General features: G+C 42.2%; 1 protein-coding gene across 4 annotated transcripts in view; it reads right to left on the reverse strand.

Moving 5' to 3' along the window:
- Window positions 1-25,475, reverse strand: part of LOC120562122 (vacuolar protein sorting-associated protein 13B) — a 380,029-nt gene that overhangs the window by 261,570 nt on the left and 92,984 nt on the right. For all 4 annotated transcript variants that reach the window (XM_039805631.1, XM_039805634.1, XM_039805630.1 and 1 more), the window contains 2 exons: window positions 14,040-14,174; window positions 13,192-13,371 (listed from right to left, as the gene is read on the reverse strand). In XM_039805631.1, the coding sequence (XP_039661565.1) occupies window positions 13,192-13,371; window positions 14,040-14,174 (315 nt within the window). The remainder of the gene's footprint in view (window positions 1-13,191; window positions 13,372-14,039; window positions 14,175-25,475) is intronic.

Here is a 25,475-nt window from a genome sequence, read left to right on the forward strand (position 1 = left end):
AGACTGCAAGGGAAGCTCAATTTCCCCTAAAAAGTCAAAACGTTAATGGTCAATTATATTGGGTTAACATTTTAGTAACTAAAAATGAGTTAGAACATGTTCATCTCGAAGACGAGTTCATTCAGAATCAGCGACATATAGCAGGTCGACTGACTCGATTTCCTTCTCATACCTTCCCGTAGTGTCACAGTGCATTTCCCTGTTGAAAACTGGCATCTGTGGACTTCAATGGGGCTGCTTTGAAAAGTTTTTTTCAGTGCTTCGAAACTATATGGTCATTTAGATAAATGCTGCAATTATGTCCCGCCCACGGACACTGAGCGTCTCTGGGGGTGAATGGATCAGTGGGCTGGCCTGGACTCCGGATTTCTGCGTGATGATCGGAGGGTCTGTCAAAAGACTGCATGTCCTTTTGATTGACAGCGATTTTGTACTATAAAAAGTCGCCAAAGCTATTCAAGCTCAGTCCCATCGCAGATTTTGCAAGTGTAGTCGAAAGACGAACGGCTGCAACCTATTTCTTGGTATTTGCTTGGTGAAACTGCTAGCCAATATTCATCATACATTTCATACAATTATACGACACATTCCTTGTTTCAGTTTAACCTAATTCCCACGTTTCCTCCTTCAAATTTAATATCGTTTTGTTAGATCATTTGTTCATACATTAGACTAGGCTAGTTTTTTAGGGGTGAACTAGCCAGCTAGCAAACTGCACACGATGGCAGAAAATGCCAATATTTTCGACCTGATTTTGGCAAAGCCATTTGAAAGTCTTCCTTATGAGGAGAAACTTAGAATCAAACAGCAGGGCAGATCAACACCTAAGATTGATTTAGTGCAAAAGATAGGGCATAGTAACCGGTCTTTTCAGCTCTCCTGGTATGACAAAGTTAGCTGGCTGAAGACCAGCAGCCGCCACTGTAATATACAGTATAGTATTTATCTTCCAAAAGTATCTCAGCATAATCTAAACAAGCAAAAGGTTTAGGGTTATTGAAATTCAATTGAGATATTTTCTCACTTGTGAACTATCTGACAGTTGTGTAAGAAATGCACCGGTTGATGCAATGCAGAAACTGAAAGCAAACATTTTTCTTTTAAATGCAAAGATGAAAAGTGAATTATAACATCTTGCTTGCCAAATATAAAGTTGACAGTAATATGTGACATTCATCAAGAAATTTAAGCAAGGCCAAAGTCATAATTTAGGGAAAATATTCAGTCATTAACTTCATACGTAGACATGTTAAAATACACAAAGATTTCCTACTTTATGTCTCCCTATAAATCCTAGAAAGGGTTTTGGGACACACTTGGATGTGACAGTGTATTGGCATTATTTTCAAAAAGAGCTATATCATTCTCCGACTCTGCCTGTGTGTATGTGCGTGTGTGAGTATAATGAATTTAAATAAAGGCAAAACCACGTCTGATTGGAATTCTGAAAGCATATCCTCAGCGGACTCTAATAAAGCATTAACAGGCATTTTATGAAAGTCTCACCTCATCCCCACTGTGCTCCATTAACATCAATCACAGTCTAATCCTACAGCTGAGGGTGACAGCTGGCCAGAAACATTGTTATAAGTAAAAGCTTGTTCAGTTGAACTGCCGATGCATGAGTTACATTTTTAAAAAGAGAAGCGTAGCTATAAAACAAGCAGGCTATTAACCTATCTATCATTTTATTCATTTTGGCATTAATACAGGGGCTGAAGATGCTCGCCACATGTCTAACTTCATCACTAAACAAATATAATCTTGACGCATTAGCTGGTCAGTCGATGATCCTTTTAACAATCACAAGTTGAAACACAAACATATATGCTTTGGTGTAGTTTCACCGTACAGAGTTACAGATTGCAGTTTTAAATCTGGTTCATTTCCACTGCCAATTATTCTTCTTATTCATGAGCTGGTTAAACCTGCTTGGAATTAGTCATCTCAGCGTGACTCTTGGTTCTTTTTTTTGGGGAAATGACTCCTCTGAAGACAAATGAGAGCTCTGCATACAAAACAAGAAGAATTACAGAACTCTAAAGAGGGAGAACTGCTTCCATATTTAGGGGATAAATATGTGACGATAGAGTGAAGACTCTGAGAAGCCATTCTTCTGTGTGTCTGTCACTAGGACAAATTACAGTGGTTTTGGACGATAGAAAGAAATACACTGTGAACAACAGAGGGCTAGGGTATGCGGCAAACAAAACCTCAGATAATCTACTTTGTCTTTCTCTTTTATTTTCCTCTAAGAAACAGATGATGCTAAGCTGTGCTCTTTACTGGCTTCAACAGTGTTTCTGAACACGAGCCAACCCTGAAAAAGAGCCAAAGACCTTGTAATTGGTACAATTGAGAGTCTTCTGTGTGTGAATGAGAGTGTGTAACAGTAAGCCAGTTATATGGGAGAATTCAACATTAGTGTGGGTTGTGTCACATTCCATTCTTGACTGAGCTTCACTGAACCCCTCCACTCCCCACCCCCCCCACCCCGCCCACCTGGTTCCTACCGGCTGATTCTGTTAATTACTTTGCCTTTTTTATTCTGTGAGAATTGTGAGAAATCTCTCTCACCGCCACTACAATCCGGCCCAAACCTACACCACAACCCCATAACCACCATTAACTTAATTAGCTTAATTAATTACATCTTAACACAGTGCTCCAGCAATAAAGCCCACATCAGTATCAAAACAAATTTCCAAGAATATAAGCTCTTACTACTTTTCACCCCTACATCGCATTTCAACCCCTTTTTCAGCTTTTCATCCTCACCACTGCTGCTTTATGTGGGACTGCACTTAGCCCACTAACTTTAATATTTCCCCTTTTTTTCTTTCGAAGAGCTAGTGCTGCTGCAGTTCTGTGCGGTAAACCTTTGCCCACTGTGTGCACACAGACAGATTTGGGCAACAGTGCAGCCTGGGAAAATGTGTGTAGAGCGTGGAACAGGAGGGGAGTGAAAGTGGAGGAGCGTAGGGGGAATGGGTGAAGAGATGAGAAGAGGGCATGGTCCGAGGGAGGAGGCACACTGCGGCAGCTGAGCTGTGAAGAAGCTAATGGGCTCTCATCCCCTTCCCACGCCCACCGTGTGTTTTCTGATGGGCACTCAAGCGGTGAGACATATATTGGTTTTGCTACCGGCATAGAACTCCAGCCAACTTGCTTCAATACTGCCAATTCGGCATCTGTGTGAACTCTGGTTAGCCTGTATGTGACTTTAGGACTGGCAGAGTATGAATCAGTAACCAACCTCTAATAATGTGTGGAGGTGGTGGTTGATCTCACTCATACTGTAGTTGGAACAGCAATAATGAGAGATGAGATACAGAAGCATGGCTCACAGACAGACAGTGACAGTGATAAACTGAGTGGAGTGATGAACAGGGACCCACCACAAATTAATATTTGTCTCTGTCAGCAAAGATGGGAAGGCATCAGAAAGGGAAGTACTCTATCACAGGGCAACTGCTAAACCACAATCGCATCAGCACATCTGTACAGTTTATCATGAAGCATCATAAGAGAACATCAGTGACATAAAAAGTAAAAGAGGTTTCTAATCATTTTATGTCAAATTATGTTATTTCAAGGCAATCAAAACCTACACAATTACTTCACTAACTTAAAGAATTGTAATGTATAGTAAAAGAAAGAATGCATAAAAGTGCATAAAGTATATTCTGATAGTTTGAAACTTGTCACGAGTATGTAGCAGTACAACTCAATCTAACTAAACTAATTAATATGTCTATAACTAAAGACAGTGTTCTGGCCCTGTGCAGTCAGTCTGGACATTATCCCCTCTAATTTGTGAGAAAAAAAACCCCAAGCCCCTGATTAGGTGATCCGGGGAAGCCAATTGTTTTGATTGTGCTGTGTGATGTTTGATCCGGCGGTGTGGAATGTGGCGACCTTTGATCAAGTGACAACATTCAATTAGATATGGTTAACTAAATTGATTTCCTTCACCCCTGCAACTCAGCCCAGAACGGGATAGAGTGTAAACAACTTGTATGCTATGTGAACCAGGGATTACCGCTGTCCATTTCAACCAGGGCTCTAAATACTTTTATTTGTGCACGGTACTGGTGCATGTAACTTTTGAAATGACATGCACCAAAAAAAATTTTGCTGCACCATTTGGTTTATTTGTTTTTACTTCTTTTTCGGCACTTCCACCACGGGTGCGGCAGGATCCGGTGGAAAGAAATCCAACATCAACCACTGTGACATTTTCTTTTTTATGACAGTTGTATGACAGTACGGAGCCCCTAAAGGGACATGGGGATTTTTTTCCTCTCATGCTCACCAGAAAGTATCTCGTGCACACCAGATAAAAAAATCTCCTTAAGACAATGAGAAATCGACCATGTGTTAAAATGTAATTTTATTGACTTGTCCTTTAATTTTCTCAAAAACTGTAGAGTAAATATTGCTGTAATGCGAGTTCTCTTCATTTTGGCTGTTTTCCAGTACTGGTACCGTAACAGCACGAATACACGTGCATCAAAATCCAAGCGGTGGCTGGCTTGACTGGGTTACAGTGCTGCTGTTGTGCTGTCAGTGTCCTCTTTCTGGACATTATGATTTATAAATTGGATTTTAATTGCTTGAGAAAATGGAAGTGTGGCATGAGAGCGTGTGAAATGCATCAATTGTGAGAGTACCACGGTCAATGAGAGTAAGCAGCCCTGCACAACATATTTTCTTTACCAAGTTACGCACACCGGTGCATGTAGAGCTGAGAATTACGTGCACAGCTCAAATTTTACAATGTATTTTCAAGGGTATTTCGAGCCCTGTTAGCAAACAGTCAGCATGCCCTCACCCATTTACATCACATTTACAACATGCACTACAGTGTGTATGTGTTTCTGCTTTAGAACCAGTGAAAACGACACTGATTACCTTTCCCTCTCTTGTTCTTTACTAACTAATGATGAATGAAAAATCATAAAGGAGACAGCTGGCAAAGTACTTTGAGTTTTGGGAAACTTTGTCCTTTCTCCCTCTCTCCCTTTCCCTCTCTCTCTCCCTCTCTCTAAAGAGCTTAACTTGTAATTACTCATTGTAATAACTGCAGTCACATGGGAATTTGAAATGATGGGAGTGTATAGAACTGGGAGGGGGAATAGAGAGAGAGAGAGAGAGAGAGAGAGAGAGAGAGAGAGAGAGAGAGAGAGAGAGAGAGAGAGAGAGAGAGAGATTTGTGTTAGGCTCCTTACTGAATGTCTCACTGACAAATGTTAAAAAGGAATTGCACCTTAGTGGGAAATAAATCAGGGTGCCCTGGGAATTACATTACGCCCAGTAGCTGACAAGCTAGATGACTATTTTCCAGCTGCTGAGTAACCAAGGGCAAGTATCTCAACCATCCCCACAAAGAGAAAAAAAAAACGAGAAAAGCAGGGAAAGGTATAGAAATTAAATTACTTCAGGTGTCAATTTAAATAGAACAACGAAATTCAACTTTAAATAAGATGAGATCTGCTGCCAAACATCAAAGTGCACCTATTTTGACATAAAAGCTCATCCATCTGCATACACAAGTGGTCCAATCTCAGCTGCCTTATAGAAAGATTTTTTCCGGTTGTTTTGGTATTTCAATGTGGATGGCAAACCTTTGACCTTCGACACATGCATGGCATCTTAAAATGTATTCATTAGTGCACACCAAATGTGACAAACAACTTCCAGGCATTACGTCTTTTTAAATGTTTTTTTTAATGAAACTGATGAGCTAATATCGTCTCCACTTTCACACGGTGAAAAAAGCTTCTTCTCCCTGCCCTACCTTGACGACAGCTTTTAGAAGTGAAACAGCAGTGACCCAGAATGACCTGCTCATCACACTCAAAGGCTAAATCTTCATCATAATCTGATTCACTTACAAACCACCATGATGCCTTGCACTGACAGCTAACACCAGAAAGTTGTTTGACCACTGTGTTCCCCTAAGCTGTTAACAGTTGGTCCTGGGTTTCTGCAGTTTCAGGCCTGTCCTAAGCTGGAGCGTTGCTTCATTGCTTTATTACCACCATCTTATAATATGCTATCAATTATTTATTCCATTGATTACCGTTTACATTACTTGTTCTGGTCTTTCTTTTGTAGCGTTGGCTTAGTTATGTTTGACACTTCCTGACTTCCCAATTTGCTAAATTTTCTGTTTGGTGTATTCTATTACTTCACTGTTGCTATGACCAACTTCCCCACAGTAATCATAAAAGTGATATTTGCTTTCATTTATTCTCTGGTCGAAGCACAAACCGATAAATAAATAAACTGAATCATTCTCAGAAAGGATGTAAAAAGTCCAAATGGCTGCATGAAAGCTGTGATATCATGTAAAAAGGTGGAAACTAGCCTGTATGGAAGGCTTTAGCCCCAGTCACACTCCAACCCTACCACAGCTCTAGCCCTTATCCCCCTGTACCCAATCTCTGCCCCCTGCCCCTCAGCCTCACACTCCAGCCAGGCTTTAAGCACTGTGAGAGTGGCCTAAGTAGCCCAACACTTCACAGATGAACAGCTCCAGTAATGGGCCATGATTGACCTCAATAGCCAGCTCTGAGTGGGTTCCCTCGGGTCTAATCTCCACATTACCTGCTCTGCTTCACACACACTGACTGACGAGACATGATGAGAGCGGCTGCCTTGAAGATTAAACAGATTGTTGAGGAAGTTACGAGGTGCTTAAACAAATAAACAAATGTAAAAAAAAAAAACTCTTATGGTCTACTTTCATGCACCTGAATTAAGTCTGAAATTGAGTGTGGACCCATTTTAATCTGTATGCTGCAAAACCTGGAGCATTTGTACTATATAAAAATATACATTTCCACCCCCTTAAGGATTTGTCTCTCAATTGTTCAACATCATTTGGAAATAAGTTTTGGTCAGTTCCAAACAACGACAAAGCTAGTCAAATTACCTACAAGACAAGAAATTGCCTTTTATTTTCTCACAAGAATATAAAATTAATGTAATTTTAGTACCATTTTGTCTACTGTAGGTCTATCAGCCAGAAAAAAGTTCAGGCCAGCAGCTTAAAGCCATCAAGCTGCTGCCTTAGACAAAGCCAGACTGTTGATTTAACACTCAATGGAGTGAGTGAACACATGCAAAAGAGGGAAAAAGAGCATGATAGATGGACATATGAAAGTACGACAGGCCTTTGAAAGATTGCAATGGAGGAGGCTACCAAGGGAGATCCCAAAATTCACACCCCATCTACGGTGTCAGTGCAACCCCATTCAAAGGCTACGGTTTCAGAGAGGAGGAGATCATGTGTGGCAAATGTTTCTAAGTGGCTGTGCATGCACAGTGAATGTACTGCATGCATGTGTGTTTGTGTGAAATGGTCAGATCAAAGTCAGGTGGCGCTTCATTCCCACCTGCTCTCATTAGTCTTTGGGTGCAGAGGCCGGGAGCACTGTAAGATCCCACCTGTTTCTGACTGCTGTGGACAGGTCTCTTAGGACGGACACACAGACGCACACGCACGGACACGCGGCAACGCACGTTCGCAAGAAAGTTAAAATGCTCTCCACAAAAGGAGCAATTGAAGAGGACCAATATATTTCTGTCTACTCTAAACTGTTTCAGTTTAGGCATGAAATATAGATGCTGCAGACCTTTCTAATACCTTTTTCACACCAGTGACCAGGGTCGGACCAGGGCTATCTGACCTGTGTTCAACCCTTCTTTTGTCAAGTCAAACCAAGCCAGTTAACACGGGTTGGTCCCTGCTCAAGACAATTCAGTTGCGACCCGGGTTAAAACCCTGGTCGAGTGAAATTTACATATAAAACAACCTGCGTCCGAGTCATGAAGCGAAGTTGCGATTGATCGATAGATAGATCAATAGATCGATAGAAATCAAGCACATGTTTTACTATCTAATTTCTAATAACATAATTTCTTTAAAAACTGTAGATTAAATAGGTTACAGTGTAAACAAAGTAGTTGAAGAGTGGACTTAAGTTTGTATAAAACCTCAAACTCTCAGACATTTTCTTCCTTCCATCTGTCTAATATGAACAGTAATTGAGGAGAAAACAGCTTTAATATCTATTAGGGAACTAAATATGTTTAGTATTACCGCGCCCGGGGAATTCTCCAAGGATTAATTTCATGTAGCTTTCATAATTCCCTCCAATATGTTTAAATTAAGATTAAAGATCACTTTGTTCCACTATTCCCACAGCTCCCCTGGTATGGTAAAGAGATCAAAACTGGAGGGCTTTATATGGAACATCTTTAACATTTGCTCTGCTCTCAGTGCGCTTGATTAAATGTAACATTTTGAGATCCCAGAGTTCTGAGAAAAGCATAAATCATTGTCTCACAGCTGCTGGCGTGTCTGGGGAAAACACATGCTATCCCTCACTCTCGCTCACTTTTTGTCTTCTCTGTGATCATAAAGCCCACCCGACCCATTGGTCCCTCCTCCTCTGGTGCAAGTCAGGGTGGTGGAGGGGGGAACACCTGCAGGCTGCTGCTCGCCTTTAGGTTCAGCATAAACCCCAGCTCCTCACACGCCCTCTAGCCCTGTGCTCCCTCACACTGGCCCCGTCCAAGGCCCCCTTAGTCTTTCCCATCCATCTGCAGTGACAGGCCCAAGACCAAGCCAAGGAGGATAGTCAGCCAGCCACTGTCCGGGATGATCAAGCTGCTTTATTAGTAGTAGTGATAATTTACACTTAGTGTAGCATTGGAGATCATTCTGAATGACATGGCCAAGGATTTCTGGTCCTACTGATCCTAACGGCACCGCTCTACTCTGATTGACTTCACAAATAATGTATAGATCTAATACCAGTCAAGAAATATAGGCATCAGTCCCAGTGTGTGCTAGTGAAGGATGACATGTCCCTGGCTCTCAGCTGGGCCCATGTGGAAGACTAACCTGTGCCCTTATGATCTAGCCTGCCAACCTGGATTGCTGCCTGCTGTGACTCAAAAGCAACTACCTCACCCCCTCAGCTCCACAAGTCTGACTCCTCCTATAGCTGCCTCGCTTTCTTTTATTTTTTTGCTCCATCCCTCGCTTAGTTTTTCATGTTATTTAATAATGGCATTGATTTCTCATAATTCATTGTGTCATGTTAGGTTCTTGTAAAAGGAGAGCAAATGAAAAAGAATACTTGGCTATGATATGATATTGTATCGTTGCTGGGTATATCTGGAATGACTGCTCAATTAGGAGAAATCATGTAGGACTGTCACCTTGTAATGCAAAGGGTTAACAGCAAGATATGAAATTACTATACGCCTTCGGATCTAGAGAAGAGGACGTTTCAAAGCAGAGCCGCTTAGTTCTTCTGCTAAAACCCACGTCTTTAATTGTGTTTAATTTATTAGAATGTTCCAACCTCAACTCTGTTAAATGAAAACACATTCATCTGGATCTGCAGGAGTTCTACAAGTGTATGGGGACTCGCTCTAACCGCCACCCCAAGCCACCCAACCCAATCGCTTCATTTTCTAAGTAAATTGGAATTTCGTTTTCACTGGTAAACAATTAGACAGAAAACAGATGTCACTGGCCATATTTGAAAGCAACGTATCTCCTTGGTGAAATAACCAGGCATGAAGATTAAAACATGTCAAAGCTGCCGTTAAAATGCTCGCCTACGAATTCATTTATTTAAACTATAATGCAGTGAAAATGAACATTCCCCAGTGTGCTTGGAGGTTTTTTCTAAATGACAACTGTGTCATAGAAAGAGGTGCTCTAGACTCGAGTGGAGACTTTTTTTGTGACTGGCCTTCAGTAAGGAATTTAGTCTATTAGACCAAATCTATTTTATCAGAAGTGACCTTAGAGATTTGGGCCTTTCTGAGCTCTAAAAAAGGGAAAACGTAAGACATAGAGGAAATGGCTTCTGGGATGAATTAAAGGATCCATAAGGAAAGTGCTGGCAATTTCCAGAGCCTGTCACATCCTCTAAGAAATGAGACAACACAGAGATCACACATACATGACCAGTGGGGAACCACTGAAGGCAAGGCTCTGGACTTATAATCAGCTGCAGTCAATCACATACACCAAAACATGCAAATAAATGTGAAAGCACCATGGCCTGTGAGTATATATGTTCAAGTGACTACACGTTTGTGGCTTGATGACGATTATCAAGAAGCTCCCCCTTCCTTAAATAAATATTATGCTTTGGGAATTGGGCGGACAGATCCCACAGCACTGCTGTGCATCCCTACAAAAACCAGAAGCGACTAATCAAATGAAAAATAGAATATAAAAGTTGATTGGGGCTCATTATATCTTAATGTTTTCGGCATGTCTATGGTGTAAGGAGTAAGCTTTTCTCTTACTCCCCTTCCCCAGTCTTCGATGTATAATGATCACGCTTTAAGAATTTGCTAAATGGAATCAACAGAGCCACATGGGATGAATAAAATGTGTTTGATGCCAAGGCCAAGTGCTCAAACAATTCAGAAATGTCATGATCACAAAACTTTGAGCCCCTGAGTCGGTCCTATGGGAGCAAAGGGTGCAGCCCATTTAGAGTGTTGCTACTCCACCTTTCATCTCTGGCTGAATGAGGCGTTGCATCCATCATTCCATTAACAATGCTCTAACAGGCTCCCAGTCACCCTCTGGATGACAGCGGGGACATGGGACATGTGGACTGACCAAAAGCTTTGATGTAAGCCTGACCACCATACAAAACACAGACCTATAAGTAGACACAAAAAATGCCTGTGTGCACACATTAACTTTGCAAATGCTCTTCCTTCAACAGCACGTTTGACACAACACACACATGCATGCAGAGAGAGAGAGAGAGAGAGAAATGTTCCAGTCCGCTGTCTCCGGCTCGGACTATATTAACAGGTATATTGCAGATAAAAGAAAGATTTCTGGCAGAAATACTGTGCGTGTGTGCGCGTGTGTGTGTGTGTGTGTGTGTGTGTGTGTGTGTGTGTGTGTGTGTGTGTGTGTGTGTGTGTGTGTGTGTGTGTGTGTGTGTGTGTGTTCAAATAGTTTTCATGCATTAAGGTTTGTTCCTTTGGAACTAACACCAGCCATGAGAAATTATTGTCTTGCCAGACTTCTAAGAAAAACAAAGCAACAGAGATGTATGCATGAAGAATAGAAAGAGGGACAGACAAAGTGAGAATATTCTAGGTTTGAGTTTTAAAAAAACAAAACAAAAAGAGAGCTGCAGACAGAGTCAAAAAGAAAGCAGGCAAGAAACAAAGAACATTAAACACAGAAGAGTGGAAAAAAAAGAGTATTGAGGCAGTGATGAGAAGGAGTGCAGGCCTCCACTGCTCCACATCTGCTGGAGATATATCCAGTGCTTCTGGGAGTCAGCCCCCCGCCTCCCTTTCACCTTCATCTTCTTTCTCTCTCCCCTTCTCTTCGCTTCCTTTTGGTCTTCTGGTTTGTGTTCAGATCAGGTTTTAATATTCAAAAATATGTACTGTCTTTATGAGCCATTGCTTTGCTGAAATAATATGCTCTCTAAATCAAAGTAATAGTCTGAGGCTGTGCACTAAATAGAATTGACCAGAGTTCCTAAAAATATCTATCTATGTGTCTGAGGCTGTAAAAGGTGGAACAACCACTTGTCAGAAATACAACATTGCTTTTAAAATCTACTCTTATGTCATTGCAACTTGCAGGAAATTTATTCTATGACTCTCCTCACATTTATCAAACCGTGAGTTGCCTATGAAATGGAAGCTTTCCCCTGCCTTACATTTTCAATTTATAGCAGTGTTTTGGCACTCTGTTCACTAGCAATGGGACAGTGATTGACTGGGTGACATTCAAAAAGCAATGGATTGGAATTTCTGGTTAGGGGTGACCTCCTAAATCCATTGTCTCTAAACCGTACTTATCGTCTTACTTCACTTCACTCTAAGCTACAGCTGTATCTTCTCCTCACAGTCTGAAACCACCTGAGGCCAGCTCCATCTCAGCGCTGACATGTTTAAGGCCCAGGGGCCTGATATGATTCAGGTTTGGAGGTTTACGTAAGTCAAGGCCACACGATGAATCTCTACAGCCCTGTATTAAAAGTGATGTACAGTTGTGACTCTGAAGACAACTCTGAAAACAAATACTGGAGGTGTATTGTTTTACATCGTCACCCCTCGCTTCTCCTGTATCTGCTGTTGGGCGGGAGGGGGTTGTGGGATAACAGCCCAGAGTGTACTTTGAGAGAATCACCTTTTGTGGGATTTTAGAGACTTGGGAGCAATTGAAGGCCATGACATAGGAGAGAATGTCAAGTGCATCTACTTCCAAAAGTATCGTTCTTCCGTGGGAGCCCAGTAGAGCTGCCCGATAGGAGAAATACTTGCATATGCAGGTGGGGAGGAAAGGTTAGTGATGACATACTGATATTCATGGCCTCATTCACAGAAGAAAGCACTACAGGAGCCATTTTTGCTTAAAATAACACTAGAGACCATACTGTATGCAGACATACAGTACCTGGCTACTGCTATAGATACATGAGATGCACTATGTTGTAGTCATTTAATATCCAACGTACTATGTAAAGCACTACAGCACTTTGCAATCTGAATTACAGTTAGTTTTTTGGCAGGGCTACTAAATAATCCCACACCCTCTCTATTAACATATGCATACACCCACACACTCTCGCACAGACACCAGAAATATAATCTGTGGTGTAAGGATGCAATCAAAAACTGCAACCTGACATCAGTGCAGCCTTCAACAGCAATCCTTGAGTGGTTAGCTGTTGTTAGCCAGCTCAGCCCTGCGCTGACAAAGACTAACTGCTGTTTAGAGAACTCATGCTGCCTGTAAAGAGATGCCGAGTTGCCAACCCTGCCTCAAGGATACTGGAGTGGAAAACACTTATCGGCTTTACTAAACAAATAACTGAAAGGGGCCATTGCGTGACATTATAGGAGGAAGGAAAATATGACGACCTAAACAAACCGAGACTCTTGCATTAGATCACCAATAATTTAGATGGAATATGGACTACCAGTGCCTGTCACAAGTCCACACACCACAACCGGAAAATGAGCTAAAAAGAAAACTGGTATATCAACAAGGAATGGTGATTTGTGAAAGAGAGAGGAGGGACTGTAATGCATGAGGAGAGGATGGACTGTAAGGAGAGGAGAGGAGAGGAGAAGAGTAATGCATGTACTTGCAACAAAAGCTTCTACCTGAGTTCCTGCAATCATCTCCTTGCTGAGGGACCTGAACAGAAAATGCCAGCAGGTCAGGAGCCAGCAAGGATTCAGGCTTACGAATCTCATTAAGCCAGCGGCTGGTATGGAGTTCTTTGGTGTCAGATGGGCCCTGAATCAAAGGAACCAGCTTCTCTTTAACCCCCTCTCCAGAACCTAAGAGACAAGAGTTGAAGGCTTATTAATATATTACAAATTCCCCAGTGACTAAAATCATTGAAAACGAGTCATATTTACAGATGAGAACGTTTTTTTTTTTTTTACAAATGTGTCCAAGAGAATACAAAAATTATAAAAGCAAGAGTCTTGGTGTGAATGCTTCATGGATTACACAAAAAATCCCTATTATTTGAATCACTTTGTGACTTAAATTAAAGGGATTTTTGAAAGTGGAAATGGTGATACTGAATTACAGTGATTACAGATTTAGCTATGCCGCAACAGCCTTTTTCTGACTGTACAAGTGTATAAGAAAATGAATTGCACTTGCTTTTTTTTCACTTTGTCTATAATGACAGCTGCAATAGATCTTATAATCTGCCTGACATCATGTGTGCAGTTTGACCTGATGAACTTTGTGCTATGACACTAGTTCCAACAACATCCTTGCCATCAAAGACATGGCTAGAGCCCAATGACAGCACCCCAGGAGAAAAACAGCAACTGAATCACAAAGTTGGAAAGAAATCAAGATAAAGATCGAGAGAGACAGAGTGAAGTGTGTAAAAATATAAGTTAAAGAAAGTAAAAGAAGAGTCTAGTCGCTCTCACTCTCTCCCTCCTACACAGGCAGTAAAGTTTTAACAGGGCACAGCTGCACACACCTGGGGTCCTGGCGCACACTTTTACAGCTCCCACGGTTCCTGAAGCGCATTTCACCGTCGCACGGCTGCAAAACTTCAGCTCCAGGTTTTGGACCGAGCCCTCGAGAGTCGGTGACGGGCCCGGAGACTTCACACCTAATAAAAAAAAATTAAAAAAAGTGAAAATGAAGTGCAGTCCGGGCAGGTTTAAACGCGGCTGCCGTGGCTTTGTTAAACACTTGATTGGCCTTTAATTGGTCTTGACCCCTTCCTTTCCCTCTCTGTCTCTCCTAAAGGTTTGAGAAACCAGGTGCTCTTAAACACAGATATCACCAACACCAGGCCGAGTGTGTTGCGTTTATCTAAGCTCTGGCAGGGATACTGGCGGTGCCCTCTGTTTCCAAGGTTAACCTGTTGGTGTGTCTCCATACCATGAGACATACGTGAAACAAAAACACATTTATATATTGTAGTATGCTGTAAAAGTTTGTTAACACACAAGTGAGTAGTCTCCCAAAGCTACAACATAAATAACACATTTTACTATAATGAGTGATGTATGATATGTATCTGTATGGTGCCTTTATCAGCACCCGGCTTTTTGGTTTTGCTACAATCTATGCCAGTCCCCAGCAGTGTTGGGAGTAACAGCGTTTAAGTATAAAGGGCGTTACTAACAGCGTTATATTTTTTCAGTAATGGAGTAATCTAATTAATTACTTTTCCCATCGTTGCAACGCCGTTATCGTTACTGAGAATGTAAAGTGGCGCGTTACTTTGGCTGCACACCAGCTGCCTGGAGAGAGAAGGGGTGGGGATGATGACACAGTTACATATGCGATGATGATTGGCTGGGTGGGCGGATGCCCTGCTCACGCTGTCTCACTGCACGCTTTGACTACCACTAAACACAAGACAGCGACAATGGCGACGAGCCAGGTAAATTCAAAGGTATCGTTCTCGGACTGGAAGTACCGGCACTACTTCTTGCTCATTGAAATTAAAGGCAAAAATGTTTATGTAACATGCACGCTATGCCCAGGAAAAAAAGACTTTATCCACGTCTGCCTCAAGCAACTCGAATCTTATGAAGCACCTCACATCAACACATGCTAACACGACACTTGTTGCTGCTGCTAACCCAACCCCAAGCCCAAATGCAGCTAGCGTGAGCTCCAGCGAAGGAGACGGAGCCACTCTGTTAAAACAAGCAACCCTTGATTTTTCGGGTCAGCAATATCTTTGACGTTAAAGATGTTATAGAACGTAATAGGGTTATAGAACATAAAAAAAAACGTCAGTTACTTTGCTGAGTAACTAATTACTTTTACAATGTGGTAACTGAGTTACTAACTCAATTACTTTTTGGGAGAAGTAATTTGTAACTGTAACTAATTACTTTTTTAAAGTAAGATGACCAACACTGGTCCCCAGTCCATTTTCTATTTTTTATTATTTAACATTTTATTTCTGTGTATTTATCTCTGAGTACAAGCTGACAGGGTCTGAACATTTACAAGGGGTACATTTTTTTGTATTTTTATCCCTCTGGATTTAGAAAGCTTCCTGTGAAAACATTTACAGTGTACTGATGGGCTTTTGGATTCACTACAGCAAAGTCCCAACATATTGTTTTTAAAAAGTGCCCAGGAAGGATATTAAAAGAGATAAAAAACCCTTAAATTGTCAAGTGCTTGTTCTAAATGTTTTACAAGTTCCCAGTAAATCTACTGAGTTAAATGACTTGAACATTTTAAGTTAAATAACCGGGACTATTAGGAGTATGAGTAATAGGCCAATATAAAGGATACATCTTTCCAAAATAATATCCAATTCAGTCTCGCCAGTATTCAGCTTAGTGTCAACTACAACTCACCTAACACCAGCATTACCTCACAGGAGCCTCAAGTGCTCCTCACTCTATGATTATTTCTCTTAATGGCAGCATAGTGTGGAAGAACCTTCCGTCTGCCATCTTTCCAAAATGAAACTGTTTGCACTGTGGGAAGGAGTGGAGGGGCTTACATACTCGCCATTATGATATGTCAATGTTATTTCTATGGTGAGAGGCTATTTCAAACACATAACCAGAGGAAAAGGGAGAAATAGCTGGATGGCTAAAAGATACTGTAGCGTTTAGGGAGTTCAGTGCCAAACCGCCTGTTGAGAGAGGAGAGGAGGATCCATCCATCACATGCTACATTCTTCCAGTGAGCTGGAACTGTCTGAGGGAGTCACACTAAATTCTTACATCACCTGTTCCAATAAGGCTTTTCTTCTCAGAATAATCCCCTCTTACAGTGATAGCACTTCATTTCCTCCAAGTGTCCACAGCACTTTCATCACAATGGTGGCCCAGTGACTCTAAGAACAACAGGTCATGGAGGCCGGACAACGAAGAGATACTCAAAAGTTCTATATAAACATATATACATAACAAAATGGATCGACAACAAAAAAGGTCTTACTTAGGGAATCCAATATCTGGACCATAGACTGTATAATATTAATGGACAGAGCACGTGTGACGTCACCCATTGGTTTGTGGAGATCTGCTATGAGTCGTCGAGTTTGGCGTTACGGGCGCAGCCATCCTGGTTGCGGATGGGACGATTACGTTACACACTTTCACTGGCAATCACATCACAGCCACGCCCTAAAACACCCCCTGCTTTATTGCCAATTTTAAAATCAACGAGAGCATAATTCAAAAAATGAACATCATTCTCTGTTGCAGAAGACTTAAAACTAGCGATTGATACCATAAACTCATTATGAAAATGTTTACTGAGGTCATAAATCAAGTGAGAAGTGGGTCACTTTCTCACAGACTTCTACAGAAACCGACCTCCTTTTGCAACTGCACATGTTGCCCCCTGCTGGAATTCAGATAGAATGCAGGTTTAAGGCACTTCCGCATTTGCAGCACTTCGCCGAACCAGATGCTTTGTCCATTAATATTATATGTATAGTCTATGATCTGGACTCATAAATGCATAAACAAATATAACTTTGGTGCACACTCTTGGCATTCTCTTGATGAGCTTCAAGAGGTAGTCACCTGAAATGGTTTTCCAACAGTCTTGAAGGAGTTCCCAGAGATGCTTAGCACTTGTTGGCCCTTTTGCCTTCACTCTGCGGTCGAGCTCACCCCAAACCATCTCGAATGGGTTCAGGTCCGGTGACTGTGGAGGCCAGGTCATCTGGCACAGCATTCCATCACTCTCCTTCTTGATCAAATAGCCCTTACACAGCCTGGAGGTGTGTTTGGGGTCATTGTCCTGTTGAAAAATAAATGATGGTCCAACTAAACGCAAACCGGATGGGATGGCATGTCGCTGCAGGATGCTGTGGTAGCCATGCTGGTTCAGTATGCCTTCAATTTTGAAGTCACCAGCAAAGCACCCCCACACCATCACACCTCCTCCTCCATGCTTCACGGTGGGAACCAGGCATGTAGAATCCATCCGTTCACCTTCTCTGCGTCGCACAAAGACACGGCGGTTGGAACCAAAGATCTCAAATTTGGACTCATCAGACCAAAGCACAGATTTCCACTGGTCTAATGTCCATTCCTTGTGTTTCTTGGCCCAAACAAATCTCTTCTGCTTGTTGCCTCTCCTTAGCAGTGGTTTCCTAGCAGTTACTTGACCATGTAGGCCTGATTCACGCAGTCTCCTCTTAACAGTTGTTCTAGAGATGTGTCTGCTGCTAGAACTCTGTGTGGCATTCATCTGGTCTCTACGGAGCCCCCCTGGTCCCACTTTGTCAAAAAAAATTAATTATAACTATCTCGTAGCCACGAGATAATTCTTCTTCATATTTTATAGCCTATATTTATACTTTTTACATGTATATATGTCACAAAGTGGAACCAGGCAGCCAGAGTTTTCTTATGTTGTATATAGTGTGGTGTTTCGGGTGTTTTATTTTGTATTATGAATGGCTGAGACACAAGGAGGAAAGAGGAGCGGATAGAGAGCGAAAAATAAACGTTGGGGACGGGGCACAGATAGACGGGCAGGACAGTGGAGCCGGAGGACAGCTGTGGATGTTTGGAGGATCGGCGCGTTGGCGTTGTGCGAGTGAGATTTGGGCAAAAATAGAAAATCTGATTTCAACCAGTCTATAGAGAAAGGGATTACAGTCTTTACCCTTTTCTGTTTGAGGGAGGGGGAAGAGGGCCAGCAGCACGCAACGTCCACTCTGCTTTTCCCGTTCGGGCCACAACGCGCCGATCCGCCAAACATCCACAGCTGTCCTCCGGCTCCAGCTCCGGCTCTGGCTCCGCTGTCCTGCCCGTATATCTGTGGTGTTTTGGTTTGCCTGGCACAGAACTGAAGACTCCTCCCAGCGCACCTGAGGCAGATCTCATCAGGAGAGATGCTGGAGGAACACGGAACGCGCTCCACATTTTGATAATGAATGGCTGAGACACAATGAGGAAAGAGGAGCGGATAGAGAGCGAAAAAGAAACATTGGGGACGGAGCACAGATAGACGGGCAGGACAGCGGAGCCAGAGCCGGAGGACAGCTGTGGATGTTTGGCGGATCGGCGCGTTGGCGGATATTGCACACTGAATATTAAAACAGAGAATATTGCACAGAATGTGAAGTATTGCACTACACTTCTACACTATCTTGAGGCCTCAAGATAGTATCTCGTGGCCTCAAGATAGTATCTTGAGGCCACAAGATAGTATCTTGAGGCCACGAGATACTATCTTGAGGCCACGAGATAGTTATAAATAATTTTTTTGACAAAATGGGACCGGGGGGCTCCGTAGGTCTCTAATCTGAGCTGCTGTTAACTTGCGATTTCTGAGGCTGGTGACTCGGATGAACTTATCCTCAGCAGCAGAGGTGACTCTTGGTCTTCCTTTCCTGGGGCGGTCCTCATGTGAGCCAGTTTCGTTGTAGCGCTTGATGGTTTTTGCAACTGCACTTGGGGACACATTCAAAGTTTTCGCAATTTTCCGGACTGACTGACCTTCATTTGTTAAAGTAATGATGGCCACTCGTTTCTCTTTACTTAGCTGATTGGTTCTTACCATAATATGAATTCTAACAGTTGTCCAACAGGGCTGTCAGCTGTGTATCAACCTGACTTATCCACAACACAACTGATGGTCCCAACCCCATTAATAAGGGAATGAATTTCACTAATTAACCCTGTCAAGGCACACCTGTGAAGTGAAAACCATTTCAGGTGACTACCTCATGAAGCTCATTGAGAGAACACCAAGGGTTTGCAGCACTATCAAAAAAGCAAAGGGTGGCTACTTTGAGAAATCTAAAACTATAAGACATGTTTTCAGTTATTTCACACTTTTGTACATAATTCCATATGTGTTCATTCATAGTTTTGATGCCTTCAGTGAGAATCTACAATGTAAATAGTCATGAAAATAAAGAAAACGCATTGAATGAGAAGGTGTGTCCAAACTTTTGGCCTGTACTGTACTATTTGTTTGCGGTTGTTAATCTCAATCAACCAATAGCTCAAAGGTAGTTTTAAAGTAAAACAGCAGGCAGTGTGGATACAGACGGGATTCAAGTAGACACATTTACGCACACAGCACATTTAACCAAGAGAATTAGTGGCAATTGCGAAAATCCCTAACCACTGACTTCCCTCCTCTCCCTCTCTCAAGACAAATTACCCAGCAACCTCTTCACCTGCTGTCTGAGAGGCCCTCCATCAGCCCAGATGGAAGATGGGGATGTTAATAACCCTCCCTCTGTCTCCCTGCCTGCCACTTAATATAGCTGCAGGTCAAACAGAGAAGTGCAGTATGTCCCTCTGTGGCTGTAGTTACCTAATTCCCTATCAGCTTCCTCTGTCTATAGGACATACGTTCTATTTAAAGTGTACACCTGGTACTGTATATGTGAATTATTTCATCCCAGAAGCCAAACAAGCAATCAATGTCTTACCCTTGGGGCAAGATTCAAATAACAGAGCTATACTTTTATACTATATTTGCATGCATACATACCAATGTATTTCTTAACTGGTAAAATCCTACATTTACCTTGTATAATTACTGTAAACAAATGACAATATTGTCAAAATGACCAGGTTCTGTCTGTCTGTTAAAGAATTAAGACCACATGGATGATCTTGTTTCAGAGAACAGTTGAAACAGTGTTTTAGATTTTTTTTTTTTTAAATCAGATTTCCTCAGTGGTAAGTTTAGTCAATGTCTTATATTCTTAAAAATGATTTTTTTTCAGTGGAAACTAGAGAAAAGAGTTGAGTTACAATATTGATCAATTTTAGCAAAGCATGCATGTGCAAGCATATATATGCACATACAGATACACTCCTATGCACACACACATTATTTGATGTGATCCAGTACCAGAGGGAAAGATAGAGAATGACATAGGCACTACATAAAGCTAGGATCCCCTTTCTGGAAACAATATAGCATACATAGAATTGCCATAAAAGCACCAGACATTTGGCTATACTACTGAGTGTGTCTCTGTGAACCTAAAAACACATGACCCACATGACATTGCAACAGTGATGAGTAGGCCTCCACACAGACTGACCAGTCCTTCATTGTTTTAGTAGAAGATGGAGATGTTAAAAGTGCAATCCAATCTGGAACACAACAGGGGCCATTCCCCCTACTCTATTTACTCTTTGAAAAATGGAACTACGGGTATCACTATCCCACGTTGCCCACGTAGATGTCCTAAAGGGTACGGTGCACCTGCTGTGGTGGTGGTTGTTGCGTGGGGGGGGCCCTTTGGACAATGTTTTGTCCAGCTGTTCGACTATAAAAAGCGGGGTACACAGGAAGAGGAGAAAGAGTAAAAACAAAGGGGTTGGTAGTTTGTCGACTTAACAGTGGTATTCAGTTTGGTTTATGTATGTAGGACGCATTAGTGTGTGTATTACAGCCAGACGTGTGTGTTTCCGTGAGTGAATGAGAAAGTGAATGTGGGTGGTGCTGTTACTCTTCAAGCAAGGGCAGGTGCAAGAAGTACATAAACACACAGCTAGGGGCCAGAGGCTACGGCACTCCATCAAACACTGTGAGGGCAACAGTGGGCAGCTGGATTTGCCATCCTGAACGCTGAGGAGAGTGTGGAAAATATGAATGGAAGGAGGGATGGAAAGTCAGTGAAGAAATACTAAGGGATAGAAAGAAAAAGAAAGAAAGAAAGAATAGATAAAAAAAAGGAACACACACAGATGGGGCAGTATGGGATGTGAAGGCTTCTTTTCTGCTTTCTGCATACCTCAATAGTTGGCGTGCACATGTCTCAGTATGTCTGTGTGTGTGTATGTGTGTGTGTGTGCAGGACATCTGCAGATTTGCCATGTTTTACACATTCCAACATGTCCTGCTCTCACCACTTTGAGGAATGGTATGGGAAAGTTGCCTGCTAAACCAGGCGAAACTACATTTTAAAACAAGAAGCACAGTGTTTGTATTAGCCTACATTCACAAAACACTTGTGATAACACCTCAGAAAGAATGAGCAATTTTCATATCTAGTGCTATGGAAACAGTTTTTTTTTTTAAGCAAATAAGCCAGGACATTCACATGGGAATGTTGAAATTTTATAAGATAAAGAAGGGGAAGGCAGAAGTCCTCCTCTCTGTATGAAAAGTTTTTTTTATGCATGTTCTTAAACTTTAGAAAGCATCCAGAGGAGCCATTAAAAGCTGATGCAGACCCTGAAACTGTCTCTATTACTAGAGGTGAGGCATGAGAACTAACAATATCTGGAATTGGTTGACCAAAGAAAGTATGGCGTGTGCTAAAACAGCTATTAAAGCTGTGTTATGATTTAAGTTATTACACCTCCACTTCATGTAGTCACATTATAGTCATTTCATGAGTGAAGAGTTCCCCTACTTTTCGGAAAACCGGTCCCTGGCACGTAGTAATGCATTAGGGATCAGTTTTATATGTGATGACGATCAACTGACAAGAGGATGTACACTATCGCTAAACCCTAATGGGCAAGTAGTCAGACAAAGACAGACCGAGAAGGAAAGAGAACCTAAAGTACTAAAAGCTCCAAGTCTGGCAATGGGCCCACAGCAGCTAGGGGGCTGACAGAAAAAGAGGTAGACACAGACAAGTCGGGTAGACCCAAAGCAGCCAGCTGAGCCATTAAGTGCTGATGCAGAAACAATAACTGTCTCTCCTAAGTCAGGAAGGGCTGAAGTAGAAGCAGTAAGTAGGAGCAGGTCTGCTGGCACATTGCCCAGTACTGACACACAGCCGAAATACAGACACATGCAGAGAGAGAGAGGGACAGGAAGACAGACAAGGTGAACCAGTAGTGGTTTGTCCTGCAGTTAAAGCTGAGACGAGAGCAGCTTTGGCAGTCGGCAAACACAAGTCTGATACTACCAGGAAATGATTCTTAGGACAGTAGAGACTTTTAAACATAAAGGTAGCTTTAGGAACGCATTAAATGTTTATAATCAGTCGTGATGACTTTGTGACGTTTTTTTATAGAAAAAAAAAATCTATTTGGCTACTTTCTACCAGCACCTGACAAAAACAGCAAATCAGCCTACGGTCAATAAATAAAGCAGTTACAGTAAATTGGTGGCCTTAAAAACTTGACATGGCTTATGGTATTTGTAGGTAAGGCTGAGCAATTTTATCGATTCTGCGATATAAATCGATATTTTACCCCCAAGAAAGTATTGATTTTTAAGCCGCGAGTATTGATACATAAGTCCCATTCAAATCCCCCGTGTTTACCCCCGTTCACGTTGCAGGAAGAGCGATTTGGTCAGCCAGCCGCTAGTGTCGCTGTAGAGCAGCCAACGTCAACTGGCGGCCCACCGCCAAAGCTTTTAGTCTGGCCCGCAGAATAATCATGAATTCACAAAATGTAAAGAGGAAAAAATGCGTTCTGTTATTTATCATTTCAAGCATTTAGAGCAAAAACCCAGCCCCCTGTATATACATCTCTATTCACATGCTGGGATTCTGTACAGTGATGCCAGAGCTCCACACACACTACTGAGCCGAGATGTGTGTGCGTTAAAACACACACACAGCTGAGCCGAGATGTGTGTGTGTGTTAAAGGTTAAAACACGCAGCACCTGACTGGGAACGATACAGAGTTACCAACGGCCGCTGGGGCGGATGAACTCACGCTGGTATCTTTTCTGTAAATAGGCTACAATTAAACCTTCGTGAGTAGAAAGTCAATACTTATCAATGCACTCAGCTGTGTAGACCGGCATCAACATGTAGAAAGCAATATTTCAATCTGCTCAGTCCACCGTGCTGTTTTACGCAAACACAGCTCTACTCTGCAAATAGCGAATTTTTACAAACAAGCTAAAACAAAAGCTGTCGGGTTGTAGTCTAACTGTTTATCTTAGCTTGCCGGGAATCTGGACATTTTGACAAATTCTTGTAAACCTCACTGTTGGCTGAACAAACCAAACTCTCCGCTAGAGCGGACAATCTGGAGCTACTTAATATGCACGTGAATGACGCGATCGTTATGTTCGAGTGATGATGATGATGGTTGTATTATTTTGCAACAACATTGTTTCATTGCAAATGAGGCATACATGACGAGTGCATAGCCTGCTTATCAGTCCATTCATCATTAAAGCTGGGCTTTTGGCTTTTCCACGTCAACTTTTCGCTTCAGCATCTTTGACTGTGACATGTTTACCTGACAACAGCCTTTCTTCCTGCAAGCATTTTCCACCAATCAGGATGCTGCATACTACAATAATTTTTCCATAATCACAGACTTTAACCATCACTCCTCAGTGAACTGCCTCCTAGTCTGAGATCTTGTTCTAGTTAAAGAGCCAGTTATCATTAAGGAGTGTCCATGTTTTTTAGGAGTTTGCTCACACCAACACATGTAAAAAAAAATTAATTCAGTAACAAAGTGAAAATTTCGAACAAGAATAGGCGTATTAGGTATAAATTCATTTTATTTTCTTTATTTGAAAGTCCGGCCGCCAGAGTGCTTAGAAAAATTCTGGATAAAAATGTAGTTGATGATCCCTGCTGTAGACTCTCTGTCCAGTCACAGACATATATTGTGTAATTCAATTAATTAAATCCAAGTAAATGGAACACTCACAAGATGTCACCAAAATCACTTTGTCCCCTTTAAATCTTTCAGAAAATGATGTAAGTGTATCGAATTATATCGAATCGTATCGAATCGTATCGTTGGCTGAATATCGTGATATATATCGTATTGTGAGTTGAATATCGTGTATTGTATCGTATCGTGAGATTAGTGTATCGCTCCAGCCCTATTTGTAGGAAAACTTCACTTGCACACAGGAAGATATGCTTTTTCCATTTAAGGTAAATGCAACTGTGCAGTTTACATGAGCAGTGATAACTACAGTAGCTAAATAACCACCAAAACTCACACACAGCCCCAAGGCCAGGGTTTGGGTTATTCCAGTATGTAGAAAAACCTCCATCAACAGTGAATTCTTCCAACACACACACACACACACACACACACACACACACACACACACACACACACACACACACACACACACACACACACACACACACACACACACACACACACACACACACACACACACACACAGGTTAGAGAGCTGGAATATGCAAGTGGTGCTGGCTGCCTATAACAGTCGAGGTATTAAGACAGTGATGGGGTGTAAGTGCTGGTGGTAGCGGAGGCTGGGGGTCTAATTTCCATGATTACCATCCCCTCCAGGTGCTGCCTGCCTTTCCGTCTGCCCACTAAAGCAGTGACACATGTTCTCCGCACATTCAAACCTTGGTTTTCTCTGCCACTGAATTACCACAATTAAGGAGTCTTCATGCGGAAGCAATTTGGCCAACACTAATAGGCCTAGGCAGTGGGGTTTGGGAGACAGGGCGGGGGTGGGAGAGGAGTGCAGAGCAAAACCGAGTGCAAGAGTTATACAAGTGAAAAAGATGAGAGAATAAGAGAAAAAAAAGGGAGAGACAGATGAGCGAAGAGTGATAGAGAAACGTGCTGTGACATAGAGGATTCCCGCATTGCCACTTGTAAGGAGATGATTAGTCGGTGGTGAGATAGGCCATTAAAACACAGTTCTTGATGAGAGGGCCTGCCTCTCAATCTCCCATATCCCCAGCCTAATGCTGTCCTGACAAATTTGGTAAGCATGAGAAACAGGGGCATTCTGACTTTGAAGTAGGAGCCAGGATGGAGTGCCAGTGTGGTTCCACCATGAGAGAGATGCTCGAAACTACAGACCGCAGCTAATGACGCTAAACCAGCCCCTCCGTCACTGAAACGTAACTCTGGATTACTGCTCTCCCTTTCTCCCTCTCCGACTCTCAAGATGTCTGTGACTCTACAACTCACACTTGCTCTTTTTCTCAGGTTTTCCCACCCTCTCTCCTCTTCCCTGGTGGAACAGTATTAAAGAGAAACCAAGCAGAGATCCTTGTTTATC

This window comes from Perca fluviatilis, chromosome 7 (assembly GCF_010015445.1).
Source record: "Perca fluviatilis chromosome 7, GENO_Pfluv_1.0, whole genome shotgun sequence".
In the NCBI taxonomy this organism is placed as follows: domain Eukaryota; kingdom Metazoa; phylum Chordata; class Actinopteri; order Perciformes; family Percidae; genus Perca; species Perca fluviatilis.